This window comes from Colossoma macropomum, unplaced genomic scaffold (genome assembly GCF_904425465.1).
Source record: "Colossoma macropomum unplaced genomic scaffold, Colossoma_macropomum, whole genome shotgun sequence".
Classification (NCBI taxonomy): Eukaryota; Metazoa; Chordata; class Actinopteri; order Characiformes; family Serrasalmidae; genus Colossoma; species Colossoma macropomum.
Window position 1 is genome coordinate 19,159,705 of NW_023494806.1, and position 18,538 is coordinate 19,178,242.

General features: G+C 38.1%; 2 protein-coding genes across 2 annotated transcripts; one reads left to right on the forward strand and one right to left on the reverse strand.

The window, feature by feature from the left end:
• Positions 1 to 119: 119 nt before the first annotated feature.
• Positions 120 to 11,072, reverse strand: sftpbb (surfactant protein Bb). The gene is made up of 10 exons (XM_036598321.1): positions 10,915 to 11,072; positions 8,689 to 8,747; positions 6,999 to 7,073; positions 5,715 to 5,840; positions 5,147 to 5,287; positions 4,264 to 4,344; positions 2,287 to 2,470; positions 1,984 to 2,126; positions 1,430 to 1,510; positions 120 to 292 (listed from the first exon to the last, which is right to left on the reverse strand). Exons 1-10 carry the CDS (start codon positions 10,970 to 10,972, stop codon positions 266 to 268), a joined length of 975 nt encoding a protein of 324 aa, XP_036454214.1. The 5' UTR covers positions 10,973 to 11,072; the 3' UTR covers positions 120 to 265.
• Positions 11,073 to 13,634: 2,562 nt separating this feature from the next.
• On the forward strand, positions 13,635 to 17,455 carry spaw (southpaw). The gene is made up of 3 exons (XM_036599130.1): positions 13,635 to 13,908; positions 15,220 to 16,085; positions 16,348 to 17,455. The coding sequence occupies exons 1-3, from the start codon at positions 13,635 to 13,637 to the stop codon at positions 16,498 to 16,500; spliced, it is 1,293 nt and encodes a 430-aa protein (XP_036455023.1). The 3' UTR covers positions 16,501 to 17,455.
• Positions 17,456 to 18,538: the final 1,083 nt, after the last annotated feature.

Below are 18,538 nucleotides of genomic sequence, written 5' to 3' on the forward strand. Positions count from 1 at the left end.
AATAGAAACATGGTTCTCTGTGAATAAAGCAGAAGATTGCTTTTAGGGATCTGTAGTCAGGATTTATTTTAAAAAGCAAAAGTGTCTTCTGCATAGAAAAAAAAATATTTGAACAAGGCTGCAAAACGATTGTCACGATAAAAACCCATTTGTAAATCACCCATTTGTTGATCTTGGTACTCTGCCTTTATGAGGTAATACAGACAGAATGCAAATTAAACATCGTCAAATTGTCAAGGGGTTCTTTGCTTGAAGCTCCACCATGCTATTCATGTCCCTTACAGAAGAACTCCTGAAAAATGAAAGAAGAGTAAGAAATTAGATTAGAATTAGAAAAAGAGGCCTTTTGTATAGTATTTAAAAAAAAATATATATATATTTTGGTTATAGATGTGCATGGCTTTTGGAGATCTGTTGGATCTCCTTTTGCTTCTGCTGCCACAAAGAAATCAGAAGTAATACCAGCCTTTTTAAATTGCCAACAAATAGGATTTATAGCATATATAGGGTCTTGGGGTTGGAGCCGCTGCAAACCCCCAATATGATATTGCAACATTTGAGCCACAACACAATTCTACTGTGATATTTGTAATGCTAATAATTGTGATTTGACCATGCAGTTTATTCATTTTGACCATAAGTTATTCCACCAAAAGAAGACTTTTATATATAATAAAGTTTACACTTTGTTCATCTCCCTTCAGTCTTTTTATTGAAGCAAAAAAGAACTGTGAAGTAGACAAATTAGTATTCAAAAACTATTCTTATATTTAAAGCAGATGCTTTTATTTGGACAAACATTTAACTGGACAAACATTTAAATTTGAATATTTAGGAAACACTATTATACAGGGCATTTTTTAGGGCAGATGAATGTAATTTTAGGAGTCTAGCCAAGTGACCCATACTGATATTATGGGATAAAACCTCATTCTTCCATGTGCAATCCACTCATGTTTTCTAATGGTTCCTGACAACTACCCCTTATAGATGCCTTGGGCTCACCATAAGAAATGGCACTGTGGTATGAATTAAAGGATTCTGGTAATATATTAGTCTGGGTTTAATATCCTTAATACACATATAGTATTAATTTACTAATAAAATTAAATACTTTGGCCTCCATGTATCTATACTGTTATTTTAAACTCAAAATATTGCTATATTATACTGTATTTTTCCTGTGTTGTTATCTATATGAACTGTTTCTGGCCACATTCCTCTTTCATCTTTTGACTTTTGTAATATCAAAATTTTGGTCAATAGCTTTGCAAGCCAATAGTGTTTGTGTACAGACTTGGCTTCCTAAGTTATCCTTTGAAATTCAAATACAATGTCCCTATTGGCTGAATCAGAATGTATAAAATGAAGGAATTTAGCTCAGTAGCTGGGAGTGGAAAAAATTATTTTGCTTGACTTGAAAGATTACCTGGCATGTGGTTACGGCTTTGTCTTGTTTTCCCAGAATCCTCACTAGCGCCAGGCCATGACGCTGAATAAACAGTTCACACTGCGAAAGCATGGAGAATGAAAATTGATTAGAAATATTACTTAGTAACTACATGCTAATCACGGTTTAAAGTGATGATTGGGTGATGAGTAATGACTTGAGATCAAATTTACGTTAAGTTTTTTTTTTTTACCAAAACATAGTCAATCAGCCAATAACATTTTTTCCTTCTGATGGTTGCTTTTTTAGTTTTACACTTGAGTTATGAAGCTAATGAAGCCAACAAATATAGAAAATGTACACACCAATTAACCATTCTGAGTTGTTAAATAATCTTAAATACACTTGCCTATGCTGAGATTATGAAAATTCAGCTTCATTTCATTGTCAGCCATATTAACATACTAGCCATATATTCGACTGGTCAATTAATGACATAAAGGGTCCAATTTACCAATTCACCAATGTGTGCTGGTCTGAGTGAACATCAATTTTAATAATAAAAGATACAATGCCAGTGTTATGACTGTTACCCCTGGAAGTGCATTAGGGTGGTGAAGGCATGTCTTCCAGAGCATAGAGGAAGTCTGATGCTCAGTAGCATTCTGGCCCAGGCCAATCTGGGTCAGGATCACCAGTGTTTTACAAGACTGACAGTCCGATGGCAGGTAGGGCACTGAAGAATGAGAAGTAGCAGGATGAGAAGTACAAGAGTGGGTATGAGCTGACTGTGCTGGAAATGTTTGTAACAGGAGTTGTATAGCACTGAAATGAGAGAGAACTGCAACAGTCTTGCAATTGCAAAGTCATAAATGCACTTTATTTTCTCTAATTACCCATAGCAGGTCTCTCCTGTACAAGACACATGTGTAGCAGAGTGCATATTGTATGGGGAGTGGCAGAGGTGAGCAGGAAGTCAATGATCTGCTTGCCATACGTTTCCAAGAAGTTGTTGCACTGCTCTTTGTAGTGATCAGGCAAGTAGCTGCAGATTTTCTCCAGAGCCTCCACTATACTTTTCTATAACAGAGTTCAGATTATCAGCTTTCAATATTAGGATTGGTGCACTTTTAATCTTTTATCATATACACTACAGTGTTAAAGGGACCATATTCTACATTTTGCTTATAAAAAGTCTAAAATGTATGTGGTACCATGTACCAAAAATAGCCCTAATTAATTTTGACCATTTTTTTTCCAAACTTTCTTAGTCTCTTAGACTTTCTGTTGCTGTGTCTTTAAGAGTGATATATGTGAATGACCTCTTGCTGCCCAGTATTATGCCAATATCACAACCCCAATGAATTCAAAATTGGCTGTTTTTGCAGCTTACAGTACTGTGCAAAATCAGAGACCAGCCAATCATTGATTTATTTCCAGTTAAAATAGCCATTAAGTAAAAGTTATTTATTTTGTTAACATCAGGGAAAAAGCAGAAAGAATATATTTAACAGAACATTACATAGAAATTCTTACAGAAAAATATCTTTTTTTTTGCTTTCTTTTGCTTTCAGTTTTTCTCTGCAGGGATATTTTGTCATGCTTCTTGTAATTTGCATGCTTTTTATAAATAAGGTCAGTCTTAGAAGTTGGTTGTATTTTCTACTTTACCTCTCAAAATCCAAATTATCCCAATTACAAAATCAGACTATAAAACCTTAGTATTTAAGATGGTGTTCTTTGTTCTTTTTTGTCTATTTTCTCAGTAACGTCTTCTTGACAAGCTACAAATCCTTTAAGGCCCAGTGTCTTCTCACAGTGGAGGGATAGACAGCAATACCTGTCAACACCTGTTAGAGTGAAGTTTGATTTTCTTGTATCTCGCATAGATGAAAGCTTTACTGTTTCTCTGATGGTCACGGTTTTGGTGCTCTGCCAGGCCTTGGATGGTTATTAAGAGTTCCAATCTCTCTATATATTTTAATACTATTTTGAACTCACTTTTTTTTTTGCCCAATTTTCTCCCCAATTTAGTCGTCTCCAATTCCACCCGCTAGTTAGGACTCCCCCAATCACACGATTCTATCAACGCTAGGAGGGTGAAGGCTAACACAGGCTTCCTCCGAGACCTGTGAAGCCAGCCACTGCTTCTTTTCGAACTGCCGCTCACGCAACGACAGCTAAACACGCTCGGAGGAGAGCGCCAACCGCCAGGTCTGTTACGTCAGCTAACAGACGCCTGCGCTATCTAGCATCGCGCTGAGTGATGGGGGGAGAAGGGGGGGCCATCCTACCCACCCAGGCCAATTATGCTCTCTCGGACTCCCGGCTACGGATGGCTGTAGCATCACCAGGGATCGAACTCGCGATCTCCTGATAGGGTCAACGCTTAGACGGTTGCGCCACTCGGGAGCTTTAAACTCACTTTTGAAAACTGAAGCCACTACTTTTCCCTTATTTTCCTTCGACTTTCCATTCCTTAGGCAAGTGGACCAATCTCTCCAAAAAAAAAATATATATATACAGCTTGTGGTCGTTTTCACTGTAAATTAAGTAAATAAAGAGTGGTCTCTGACTTTTTTACAGTACTGTAGTTTCCATATATGGACTATATAGAACAGTCAGTTTTTCAAAAAAGGGGGTCTCAAGTGAAAATTTGCAACGCTCATTCTATCCTCAGTAAACATGTAACTTTGGTTAAAAACATGACAATTTGGCCTACATGCAAGGCCTTCATCCCTTCACCCCCTTTTTTGTTAGCACCTCCCCTATAGCTGGGAGAAGCACCTTTTTTCTTCATGAAGTTTTTTTCAAAAAAATCAAAGGAAAATTTGTTTTTCTGTGATATGGCCGCTTCAGTAAAGAAAACTTACTTCGGTTCTCTCCTTTGGCAACATATCTTCCAATTTTTTGATGATAAAAAGACAGAATGTGCATTGGGGACTGATTTGCACCTGTTGGCAGAAGAAAACAGGGTGAGATTTTAAAAGAGGAAGTTCCAAGTAGCGCAATTTAGATGCTTATCTAAAATCATAAAACGAACAGCAAGATAAGCAGACATGCTATAAATCGGGGGTGTCCAACCCTTCTTCCTGCTGATCAACTCTACAGTGAGTGGAGAGAGCGGAGCTAAACTGCTGTAGGCAGAATAGGCGCATAGACAGGTGCATAGACAGGTGCATATGAAAGTTTGGGCAGCCCGGTCAAATTATATGCTTTGTTGATTTTCTAAGTTAAAATAAGTACACATCCTCTACATAGAACACACTTCCGCACATTTTAATGTATAATTACTGTTGCTTGGGAAAAAAGAAAGCATAAAATATTGCTCTGCAAACATTTTATTACTGTTGCTTGGGAAAAAAGAAAACATAAAATGTTGCTGTGCAAACATTATGGCACATTTTACATTTTATGTGGCAAATAAAAATAACCTTAAATTAGCAGAAAATGCCATATTTATGTTTATTCCCTGTAGGGGATAACTTATTTTCACTTAGAAAGTCAACAAACCATGACAAAAACAATAAAATCAGTATAAAATAAGACTGCTTTTGGGGTTTCCATTTAAATTAGTTTCCATATATGGACAGACTGGAGAGTAAACATTAACAATGGTTTCATATTACATCAAACTCATGAATTACATCAAAAAAAAGTAAGGAATATTACATTTTCCATGATACGGAACTGAACTTTATAGGAGAGCAGGAGTAGAATTGGGCAATGCTGCTGAACCTAAATACGTCAGCATACCTCATGACTAGTCCCTGTTGAAGGCTGTGCTTGGAGGAAACCAACTGCTTCCAGGCTAACATGAAGCACCTCTGGTGCTTTGCTTTCTTGCTGGACTGCACACAGTCCAAGCACCATGCAGATGTCACCCTCTTTATGTATCTATGGGCCAACACAGACATAAACATGTTCTAAATTACTTATAATTGAATTGTCAGTAATGTGTGCGTTCATTTTTTTAGGCCAAAATAATGTTCTCAGGCCATTCTTAAACTTATATTTATAGAAAAACTTTGTGTACTGTCTGTATTTCACTACTGTGTAAATGCATACATTTTATCCAGTCATGATATCTTGTTCAGTCATGTTTGTGCATTCAGTGTATTTTTTTTAAATGATTCTAAATTGTATGAAAATTATTAATGTTTGTCATGAAATGAGACTTCAAGATACAATTAATCATTTCCTAAAAAAATTATACATTTCATGTCAGGTCCAAAATGTCAGAATGCTAACATTTACTGAACATCAGGCAGTTACAAGTCATTCAAGTTAAAGGACTATGTGCACATGATGGGGATGTACTTACAGCAAAAGAAATGAAACCTTTTATGACAACTGGCAGATATGTTTTCACTTTTTCAACACAGTCAGTAATGGCTGCTGTCCCTGGAAGACGACCACAAAGCTGATTGACAGAGTCTCTGATCAGTTCCTATAAAAAAAAAATTACAGTACTGTGAGACCAAAGTTTGTGCTTAAGCTGAAATCGATACTCTAGTGCAGTGGTCACCTCCTGGAGATCACTTTCCTGCAGGTTTCACCTCCGACTCAAATCTAAAATCTCCTTCAGCTAATTAAAGACTTCTGAAAGCAATAATTCGATGGTTCAGGCAGGGTTGATTAGGGTTGGAGCGAAAGTCTGCAGGAAGATAGATCTCCGGGAGCAGTTTGTGACCACTATTCTATAAGTTCTACACACTACAGCAAGACAGCAACTTTCTCCACATTTATCCCAGCCACACTCAGCTATGCTGTTTTAGCTTACAATGAAGCACACCTGAAGTAGTTTAATGAAGGATTGATTAGATAAACTAGGTACTTTATGGTAACTGTAAAACGACGCTGCTGGAACAAAATCCTGTTTCATCTTTCTTCTATTTTGACATAATTTGAAAATACCAGCTGCCCTTGACATTGTAAAAGTCAATGACAAGTGGTCCAAAATTGCTTGCAATAAAATCATGTTACATGAACTTACATTGAGAGAATGTTTTTTTCTTCTCTTGTTAAGCTATCGTTTGGAGATACAAGGTTTTTGTCTGACCGTGACAAAATACTGGGCTTCCTTAAGGAGAGATTTGAAAATGGCTAAGCTAACACACTCACACACATCAAATCACCATGTATTGTTAAATTGATTATTGGTTTATATTTAATTAAAACAATTAATGTTTACAATAAAATGCTTACTGCACTGATAAATGGTTTTACATATAATTTCCTCAAATGCTCAAGACTTTTGCACAATGCTGAATGCTTTCCAAAATGCTTTAAACCTTTTTCTTTGACCGTCATACCACCAAAGTGATCTCCAATAACCTTTGCTCGAAACCGTTTTTGAATAATATATGAAAGTCACACCACAATTTTTGCACTTCCTTAAAGCTTCAAATAGGCTACACAGCCATGAAACATTTTCAGTTCTGCAAATAAAGTTCTACAGAAGACATTTGCTTTTTGTAGATATAGTGCAATAGTGTGATTTTCACATGGGAGAGATATGTTGGCCTTTGCACATTATACAGTCTTTGATAATTCTTCAATGAAAATATCTCAAAACGTATTGTGCAACCGCCCTATTCACACTCACCTGTGTGTCTGGTTTGGAGAGCATGTCCAAAAAAAGCTCAATGATCTTGGTGCAGTCGCTGCAAGTGTTTTCAGCCTAGAGAGGAGAGTAAATTATTAGTTGGTCCTACATAGTCTTGGCTGAAACTTGAAATGCTTATTTGTTTTGCTGTATTCTGGTCAATATTGCAAGGAAAATGCTGAAAAAGTGATAAAGTATCATGGTGAAGTATCTTGCATATACATCTACAGCAGTTTGCACACCGTTGCTTAAATGACTTGTGTTGATTTTCTAAGTCAAAGTAAGTACACATGCCCTGCAGATAACATACTAAGTATTTATTTGCTGAATTTAACACATAAACAAAACAAAAAACACAAAATATGGTCTGTTCAAAAGTTATGACACAAAATTTACATGACTTTATGTTTGATAATGTTGAGTTTAACATATTGGGGGTATATAAGTGCCATAACTTTTGCACAGGCCAGATATTATGTTTTTTTGTGCAAAATAAACTCTGAACACACTAAAATTTAGAGAAATTACATTTTACTTATTTTCAAAATCAACAAAACATGTAATTTGACTAGGTGTTCAAACTTTTGCATATAACTATGCATACTTACTTTTGCATATGACTATAATTAAAGTTTACATCTACCTAATTGTCTTGCGTAGTTCTACTGCACTATTTATGAATCAACGAGTGTGTTGAAACTAAAATGTATTTTTTTCACCTCTGTGTGAATTTCTGCAGGTTGTTGAAAACCACCAAAATGCTTGTGCAGCACATGACAGTACATAGGTACAAAAATGACTTTCACAACCCCTTTTCAGGTTCAGAACAGACAAAAAATGTAGATGTGAGCCTCCTCTATAGCAACAAACACATTTTCAGGTCCTCATTTTAAACTCTAGCATGTTTATTCCCCTTTGTTTTTTTTAAATATCAATCAGTTTATAGATCGCACCGCTCACACATGTTCACACATAGTCTTGTTTATGTAAAAGAAGAAGTGAAACTCTTCCCACCCCACTGACACGCTTTCTATGATAAAGACATAGTTTTAAAAAAAGAACTGAGCTGAAAGATCTTATGTTTTGACATACTGCTTGCTGTGTTGCAACTTAAAAATCAATTTCTATTGTTAATATAGGAGAAAACTTCCATCATCTGAATTCATTTTCAGCCAAAAAAAAGCCTCATATGTGGGTGCTGGGAAACATTAAAATATACCCCTTTTTATTGTTCTGTCAAAAATAAGTGCAAAATTAATGTATCACTGTCTTGCAAAACCTGTTAAAAGGCCAAAGACTTGCCCACTACGGAAACATTGAGGGGAACAGGGCACTATCCAACACAGTTTTATTTTTTTTTTAAATAAATAGTTTTTTTAAAAAATTAAAAGATCACTGCTGCACTCCTAAGCTGTTCTAACACTAGTCAGAATTTTTGTTTTTTGTAAGAACCATGACACAAATGCATTTTCTGCTTTCTTTTATTCACATGCACTTTTGTCAACTCTATTGATAAAAAATGCCATCCCAATTCATACTCCTTTTTCCTTGCAAAGTAAAAGATGGTGAAAACTGACTGAAGAAAATAATTATGATGAGCTTACATTATCTGTGATCACCTCAAATAATCATTTATTATGTCATAATTGTGACAGGCCTATAGCCAGATGAAAGAAGAGTATTCAGTTACCATTGAAAGGCTGGACGTTTTCAGTGGTGGAGAGCGGGGCCCTATGATTCTTGTCTGCCCTGTAATAAAGTCACACAACACTGAAACATTAATACCCAGTCATCACCACAGCTGATCTGACAGAGGAACACAAGGGTACAGCTAAACAGAAAAGAACCTGCAGATTTGCAAGAACACAAAGTTATTACATTCAGACAAAACAGCCCAAAAACGTGGTGCGTAGTGTGGGGCAGCGTTAGTTACTTTTTATTATTTCACAGATATTTATTTAAATTTTATTTATGTAGCTTTTTTATAAACAGACAATATCACAAATCCACTTTACATAGATCTGGGTTTACGCAGTGGCAGAAAAACTCACTAAGACTATGAAGAAGAGATTCTGAGAGGAACCAAGACTTAAAAAAGGAAACTCATCCTAACCTGGGCCACATCAGACAACAGGGCTTTGAACTAGTACAGCAGAGGTTTACAGTTAAGATTAAAGAGAAGCACTTGGATCAAACTGGAGAAAGGTCCATGAGATAAGTCAGTGACTAATGTTATAAGTCTGTCAGAAAACTAAGTTAGATCTAAACAGAATATTGAACAGATTCTGTTCAAATTCTAAAAAAGTTGCAACAGTGGGTAAAATGCATATAAAAACAGTAAGTAGTGATTTATAAAAATACTTTGCCCTGTATTTGAACATAAACTTTTATATTCATTGTATTTTTTTACAATATATGCTCGTTGTGAAATTAATGCCTGCAACACTTTTTTAAGACGAAGAACATTGTGACATGTTCAAAAAATATCTTAAACAGGTGATGCAATCATACTTGGATATAAAAGGAGCATCCAGGAAAGGCCTAGTTCTTTATAAGCAAGGATGGGTTGAGGCTCACCACTTTGGCAAAAATGCACCAGCAAATAATCCAACAGTTTAACAATACCTTTCCTCAGCCAGGGGTTGCAAGGATTTTAAGTATTTCAGCTCGTTCAGTGCATAATATCATTATAAGATTCAGGGAATCTTCAGGGAATTCAGAGAAATCTCCATGCACAAAGGAACTGCATTAAAACCGGCATGTTTCTGTGATAGATATCACCACATGAGCTCAGGAATGCTTTGAAAACCGCTGTCAATAAACATATTATGTACAGCAGAAACCATATGTCAACAGCATCCAGAAACGCTGACAACTTCTCTGTGCTTGAGCTCATCTGAAACTGTACTTATGCATGGTAGAAATGTGTATTCTGATTATTTATGGAAATAATGGATGCTTATTTCAACATGACAACACCAATCCACATTCTGCGTGTGATCCAGATAACAAGGACCCTGCAAGGTTGCACACCTGAAGACTTCTGTAATAGAAGATGGACAAAATATTCTGCTTTCAAAGCTGGACGACTCGGTGTCTTCAGTCCCCAAACGTTTATAAAATTCTGTTAAAAGGAAAGGTGATCCAACACATGCTTCCCTCCCAACTTTTTTGGAATGTGTTACAGCCATCAAATTTGGAATGACTGTATGTTTACAAACAAAAAATATTTGTAAAGTATTTGAACTAACATAATTTACAAGAAATACTTGTCTGGTCAATATTTACAAGAATTTACAAGAATTCTTTATCAATTATTTTAGCCAAAATAACAATTAAGATGGTTTTCTTGCTTCCTTCCTACAGCAGAGAAAGTTCTTTTTATGTTATTTAAAGTTATTTTTTTATCAGTAGGATTTCTTACTGTATAGCTATGTGGAGTAATGCAGAGGTCGAATAAGCATTTCTGCAAAAAACATGCTAAATATTTTATGAGGATTCAGCCTTCTCATCATTGCATGAAAAAAATCCACTTAAGAAACCCTTTCTAAAACCTACATAGTGCGTACAGTGATTTTAAAACATAATGAAGATGTATGGTAAAAACAGAGTTCATCAGTTTTGACAGCAGTCTGAGACACTGCAGTTTATTAAAACACACACCTACTTAAAAACTCCAACAAAGACCACTGATTTTATTTGCAGATGGAAAATCAGTCAGGACACCGCGGATGACTTTAGACAGAGCATAATTAACAGCCCTAATGGTAAAAAGTACGTCCAGTCATTGGAATCACGTGCGGGTTAATTTATCAGTACTGCCATTACGGAAATGGCAAGACTGCGTTATTCCATTTGGTCAAAGATTACATGCATCACGAACGAGCTACAAATCAAAGCCAAGTTCTCATCTTACCTGCTGGCAGAACACTCGCAAGGGCGAGCAGACATGTCACAGCAGATCCCACAAACATGGTGTAAGTTAAGACTAAAATGCCAGTAGGAGGTTGATGTGAGAATGAAAATGAAGCCCACTGCGGTTATAGACAGCATTACACGCCCAAATAAGAGGCCGCAATGACGGAGGAGGGATGGAAGGCGGGCTAGTTTCGCTTTTAACCAGTCAGATTCAGCGTTGCTCACTTTGCTAACTGTTGGTGTTTTTTTACGCCATCAAGCACATTTTAGACGCGGCTTCCCAGCCACCCGCATTCCACAAGCCCCGCCTCCTGCGCTAGGATTGGCTACTAATGTCTTGCCTTATGGCTGTATTACTTTTTAACATTCTTCATACAAAATGCAGAAAGTCTTTTGATAATATATCAACCTAAGGCATGCTTCAGTTGCATCATGTCTTACTAAATAGGCCTACAAACTATTCGTATAAAATGTTTTTATTAAACATTTACTGAACATGACTACATACAATTTGTGCACTCAATAACATTTTTCAGATCCAAAAGCACACTGAAATTAGCATTACAGCCTACAATTATGCATTCATTCATTCACTCACTCACTCACTCATCATCTAAGCCGCTTATCTTCATGGGTCGCGGGGGGTTGTTGGAGCCTATCCCAACGCTGGGCAGGTCACCAGTCCATCACAGGGCACAATTATACATTGAAAATTAATTATTTCAGTTCTGTCAGACTCGTGGTGATTCTTATCTTAAATTCACCCAAACGGCCTACTTAAAAAATACACGAAGATATGCACAACACTGTCACACACTGCTGCTTTGGGCATGACCAAGCCACATCAAGCGCAGGTGTGTAAAAATAATGCACGTTATTCATTTAGGCTTTTTTGCTCAATTTGCTCGTGTCCTCCAGTGTGTAAAAGGTAAATAATATATGGTTCAAAATGTACATATTTTCCGCTCGTAAATTATTGTGATCATAAATTAGTTGACATAGCCTACAGCGGTATGGCTGTAAAATGCACTCTGTGATTGTTATGATTTAGCTGTCGCGGTCGAAACTGGACTGTAAACCATGTAATTTATGAACGGAATATGAGGGCTAGACCATTTTGATTCTGTATCGTGAGGACAAATATTTCTCTTTCTTTCACTGACTCCCTTCACTCCCTATCGATTGGTGTCATGAATGCTTATTAGTGACAACAAAACTCCACAAAGCACATCTTCCCCGATTGTCTGCAATCACACTTCAATCTGTCTTTTGTTTAGCTAGCTATTGTCTAGCTTTAATTTTACAAGCAATAAATGGACAATAAGTCGTATTTATAAACAACATAAGCTCACCACGAGTAGTATTTTGGCAGCTATCTGGTGAACTAGTGCCAGACAAAGGTAGCCCAAGTACCATGGTACATTTCTAGATTTCTGTTTATGTCTTTGAATTGTATATTTTTGGCATGCGCAGTGTAACTATAAGTTATTAGCAATGACAGTAACTGGGAACAATATCACATTAACATATAATATAACAAAATATAAGTCTTTGCTAGGAAAAATTGGAGCCTTGTGGGACACCATACTTTACTTTGGTACAATTTGAGAATTCATTGTTTATTAATGACTGCAAAACTTTGTCATTTTCTAAAAGAGTGGCTTCATTGAGTTGCCAAATATGGCACTTAGAGTACCACCAAAAGAGGCACATCTGGGCTAAAAGGTGTAGAAGTTTCTACAGGTCTTTATCTTAAAAACATGAGAAAGAGCTTCTAGATCACAGAATAAAGCTGAGAAGCTAAGGAAAGGTTCAGCACTGATTAGGAGATTAGAATATTTGTTTTTTAGAAATAAAATTCTTGGTTAGTCAGTATTTTTGAAATCCATTCCAGCCACTGATGTAACAGTAACAACAACAACAACAATAATAACAAGAAGAAGAAGAAGAAGAAGAACAACAACAACAACAATAATAATACTAATAATAATAATAAGTATTATTATTGTTGTCGCTAATATGCTTTAAATGTGATATGAATGTACATATCTTTCTTTTCAGCTACATTTTTCATTTCAAAAACATTTCATCAGTCTAATTTGTCTTGTACTCCTGTTTTAAACTACCTATAAAGCTTGTTTATTGCTTAATTTCAGTTTTGCACATAAGCAAGTCAGAAAACCTTTCTCGCAGAGCGCGTCTAACTAGGCTACTGTAAACTGATCTGAGCCGCAAAGCTATAAGACATTCATAAGATCGCTCTGTAATTCGCAGCATACTTTCAACTATATTAAATAATAAATGTCGCTTATTTGTGCGCTCCGCTCATTGAATGGCCAGAGGAACAGATTGTTGCATTAATTGCGCCGTTTTGTCCTTGGGTGGCCTCGAATCAAAGGAAGTCGATGTCGTATGCTGGTAGTAGGAGCTTCGCGCCTCGTGCATATAAAAGCGTGCGAGGTTTCGAGAGACACTGAACTTGACAGCTCCACTCTTGTTCCTTCTCAGATGTGCCTGAAGGATCAGAGGGATTCTTCAGAGGCTGCAGGATGACAGGGGTCATCAAAGGCCAGCTGGATGCTTTAAAAGCCTTGTCCAAGGCCCAGACTACACAGCAAAGCTAGAAAGCAGATGTACTGAGAAGAGCTCCACTCGCGTCCTCCTAGGAAGCTGCAACATTTAGACTTTTAGCGTATATAAAAGACACTTCTTGAAGCGATGGGTCGAATGGCATTTTTTGCCACTTTGGTATTTGCTCTAGCAGGCCTCGGCTGCATGGGGATCCAGCACAAGACAAGACCTCGTGTAGGGCTTTCTAAGGCAACAAATGAAGGGTACAGCGTTGCTGTGCACCATCCCTACAGGTACCCACTGTACATGATGCAGCTCTATCGAGACTACAAAACTGTGAACGCAGCGAAGAGCAGCACAGCCAGGGATGCCAGACCAAGTCTCCATCAGTCAGACTCTGTGCTTAGTCTGGTCGCTAAAGGTAGGCACTGGATATATTAACATGTAACACTGTGATGGTTTTATATTTTATTAGACTGTTTGTTTGTTTTTTTGCCTGAGGAAAAATTCTAGCTAAATTATGTTGTGTATATGTGTATAAAAAAAATAATCATTATGCAATAATAATTATTATCTTTAATCATTTTAATTGAACGTAAATTATAGTGTTGCATTGATTTCCAAGCAGTCCTGCAATTTGCATGCAGGCTTAACATTTTAATATTGGTCATTTTATTGTGTGGGTCGTTATATGCAGATAAATATCCTATGTCGAAACCTTTACTTCTGAGGTGGCCTAACGATACAAACTGAATCAAGGACATATGAGCAGTGTTAGAGGTTCAGGCTGGTGCCCTGACAGTTATGGGCTGTATCACTTCAGGCTTCATTATCGGACTCGTGTTATCGCCTTCTGTCTGATCCTCCCCTTTTACAACACAGCAGTGTCAGGGCCTATTCGACTTTAAAGAGTTTTTCCGTTTTATGTGTACGGGTGTGTGTATTAGCCCATCAGACGTCTGTTACAACGGGACGTTCAATACACATTCCCCCTCCTCTCACACTTTCCCCATGGAGGCCTAGTCTGTTGACATTTGGCTGGAGTACTTTACTCTGGCAGAACCTGTAGACCATCAAGTTTATGTTTATTCCATCTTGGTTTCTGCTATGACCACGTTTATTCACCTTAATGGTTTAATTGACCCGTACGTGCTCCGCCCACAAATGTGCTCTACCGTAGCTTATGTTCCGAGGCTTGACCTACAGCCTTTACAGAACGTTGACAAAAGTCCTGTTCAACCTAAGGAGAAACTCTAGCGCACTATCAATGCCTAACCGGGGCGTGGTTAATTTCGAATAGTGTTTATTTTGTATACAGGGGAACGGCAACATAATTAGGTTAAGGTGTTTTTTTGTTATGTAACTGAGCTAAAACATTTATCTTTGTTTCGTTGGCAACATAGTCTAGCTATAACAACACAGTCTGGCTTAGCAGTGTAGCATTTTAGATTTTAATATAGCGTTTATTAGATTTTAGCATAACGTATTTAATATCATTTTCAGATGTTATTTTTATGTACATACACTGCGCTACAAACTTTGGGCTGAATGAGATTTTGCCAACATTCTGCAAAGTTTGTCAAACCTCGCGACATACTATTGTCATACTGCACAATATATTAAACTGCTAAACAATTCAATGCAATACTGCATGTTGTACATCCCTGTGAGCGGAGCATGGACAGAACGACTTTTGCTGTCTTTAACGGCTGCTCGGTCTATTTTCCTACAGACTGTCAACAGACAGGTGAGAGATGGACGGTCACTTTCGACCTGTCCTCCCTTTCGGCCAGTGAAGAAATTCAGCTTTGTGAGCTTCGCTTCCGCGTGCCCGCGTTTGCCGCGTCCAAGCGGGCAGTCGTGGATCTCTACCACTCTCGCCAAGAGGACTGCGAGCCAGACGTCGAGCATTGCCGTGAACGGCCCCTCTTTCTCGGCACCATAAAGCCCACAGCCGTCGACTCAACCTCCTCCTCCTCCTGGCGAGTTTTCAATGTGACGGTTCTGCTCACACACTGGCTGCGTCGAGAAAGCGGCAAGGAGCCGAATCAAACGGACCGCTCCCTTTCCAGTGAGGATTCCACATCCGAACAAGACGAGGAGGCGGAGATGGGAGTAGAGGACACCGTGGAGGGGAGTGGAGGAGACGTGGCCGAGCCTGTACAAGTAAAGCACCGCAGCGGGTGGACGCGCAAAGTCCACCATCCCACCGCAAACAGGGTCATGGTCGTAGTGTTTTCGAAGAGTACGCAGGCTCGAGGTCAGGTGCGCGCCCCTACCTTACTCCGCGCGGTGGAACACTCCAAGTACGTCGTCCTGCAGCGCCCCAGTGACGTCACCCAGAACCGTCGGCACAAGCGGAACCGGATAGAGATGGACCATTTTAGGCCGGTCCTGGGTGAAGGCGTGACTGGCTCTCCTGCGGTGTCCGCGCAGGGACCGCTGTGCAGGCGAGTGGACATGTGGGTGGACTTCGATCAGATTGGCTGGAATGAATGGATCGTGCACCCCAAGCGATATAATGCGTTCCGCTGCGAAGGCGAATGTCCCATTCCGCTAGATGAATCCTTCAAGCCAACCAATCACGCCTACATGCAGGTAAGTCACCCCAATGGTCTAAACTTTTCTGCAATGACAGATGCGTTAGAAGCGTTTGTTCATTATTCTAATTACAGTCTAATTACAGAGATAAGAGACAAATCTGCATTTTGCCATCAAGTAATGACTTGTTAGTTGACGAGATCAGGGAAATATGTCTTTTATCCATCAACCAATGACTGATACGTGGCAAAGGTCAGAGTGGCTTAACTACTTGCTAGTTGCCATTGGGAATTGAAATGGGACTGTTTTTTTCTCACAGAGTCTGCTGAAACTCTATCATCCGGAGCGCGTCACCTGTCCGTCCTGCGTGCCCACTCGTCTCAGTTCGCTCTCTATGCTATATTACGAGGGCGACGACGTGGTTCTGCGCCACCATGAGGACATGATTGTAGAGGAGTGTGGCTGCCACTGAAGGGAGCTGCTGAAAGACTTGGTTAGCTTGTACCCCATTCGTATTCAGACAACTCTTTCTTTTCCGCAGCCTGCCAGATGTAGCACAACAGTTGGGGCTTGTCTCAAAATGGGTAGAAAATACCGCGCTCGGTTGTGAAGGACCACCGATGCTTAGGAAATCAGTGACACTGTTATGTTACTTATATATGTTAAAAATGGCCGTTGTGGTGTATCCGAGATGTTCGCCACCATGAGTCTATTGGTAGAAAGGAAATATTTAATATTTAAATATCACACATTTTTAAAATATGTTGTAGTTTTGGATTTGGAATAATGTGTAATGAGTGTACAAAATGTATATAGTATGTTTTCAATAAATCTGTATTTTTATTACAAAGATGTATATAATACATGAAATGTTCCAAAGCCTTTATATATTACTATTATCAAACGACATTTTAGATTTTGTATGACGTGTACAAAGCAGTAAAGCAAATATTCAGCACATTTTTGTGAACACTTTTTCTATCGTTTAAAAAAAAAACACACATGTATCAGCATATTACAGTCCGTCTGATAAAGTTACCACAAGATTCCTGTAAACTAATGGATGATCGCTCGCAAACAGCAGCAATCAACGAGAATGATTGTGTGATGTCTTTAGGGCTTTTTTGCTGTTACTAATGCAAAAGTATTCAATATACAGAGACAGTTTAGGGTGTCATCATTCATTATTATCAGTCTGTGTGTCAATAACAGGGATCATTCTTTCACACAGATAGAAATGGCTTGAGCTTTAACTGATGCCTAGCTGACTGGCATATGTTTGGCCTTTATTTCAATTGTAAAGTGCTACTTCCTACACTGATATGTTTTTCTTACTCTGTAGGCAATCCTAGTACAGATATGAATAAAAACAAATAAACACCATGAGACTATATGGCTGTGACAATCTGCACAAATCTTCATGCGAGCACATAAATATTTCTTAACAAAGTTGGTACAATCAACATATAATGAAAAGAAATAACAAAAATAAAATAAGAATGACTTTGAGAAAAGTATTTTTTAGAAAGACATACAAATCTCCCAAAACAGCCTGACTTGTCACAAAGTGACTATTAGCCATTAGCGTATTAACTGACCAATGACACTCCCCTGACAAAAGTCTTAATATTCTTATACACTGATCAGGCATAACATTATGACCACCTCCTTGTTTCTACACTCATTGTCCATTTTATGAGCTCCTATGAGCTGATATATAAGCTCCAAGAAAAAATGCTGTTATGTGTTTAGATGTAGTGGTTAGACATTCAGGCACGACTTGTTGACACATGTTGATTTGACCTTTTAAATCAGTCAGATGTGGACTGATCTCAGGTCAGTAGTCTACTGTCTTTAGTTCACCTTTCACTTAGAAATTAAAAACTAGTTAGAAACAAATATAAACTTGAAAACTCCATGGAAAGACTCCATGGGAGGCCACAAAACTGAAGGTGACGATGAACTAGTGTTCATCTCCACTCCCCATAGGGCACAATGAAATGACAGCCAAATTGAGGAAGCACTTGAAAACATTTTCTTTAAAAAACAAATTATGGGCAACAGTGGCCCAATAATCTGTTTTGAATCAGTTGTACCAAGGAAAAAACTCCCTGAGCACAGCATGAGGAAGAAAAAAGTTTCAGAACTTCTGTTTAAACGATTTAGAGAGGCTTTTAAAAGATGTCATCCTCTTTGAATCAACAAAGTAGTCCCATTTGAGCAGTTACTTTCATTGTCTAAATAAATGGCAGAGTTCAGACAAAAGACAAGGACTTCAAGACAAAAGAGGAGGAGACATTTGTTAATTTGTGGGTGGGTGGGTAGGTGTGCATTTTGGGGAACTGAGGGTGTTACTAGCATTTGAGGGACGGGTGGTATCTGAAGGTGTGTGAATCATCACATTGTAGAAAGAGGTTATTACTAGAGTTGGGTGGTCTGGGGGTTGGTTGTTACAGAAAGTGACAAACAGAAGCAGCTTTGTGAACTGAACACACCACATGTGGCACTCT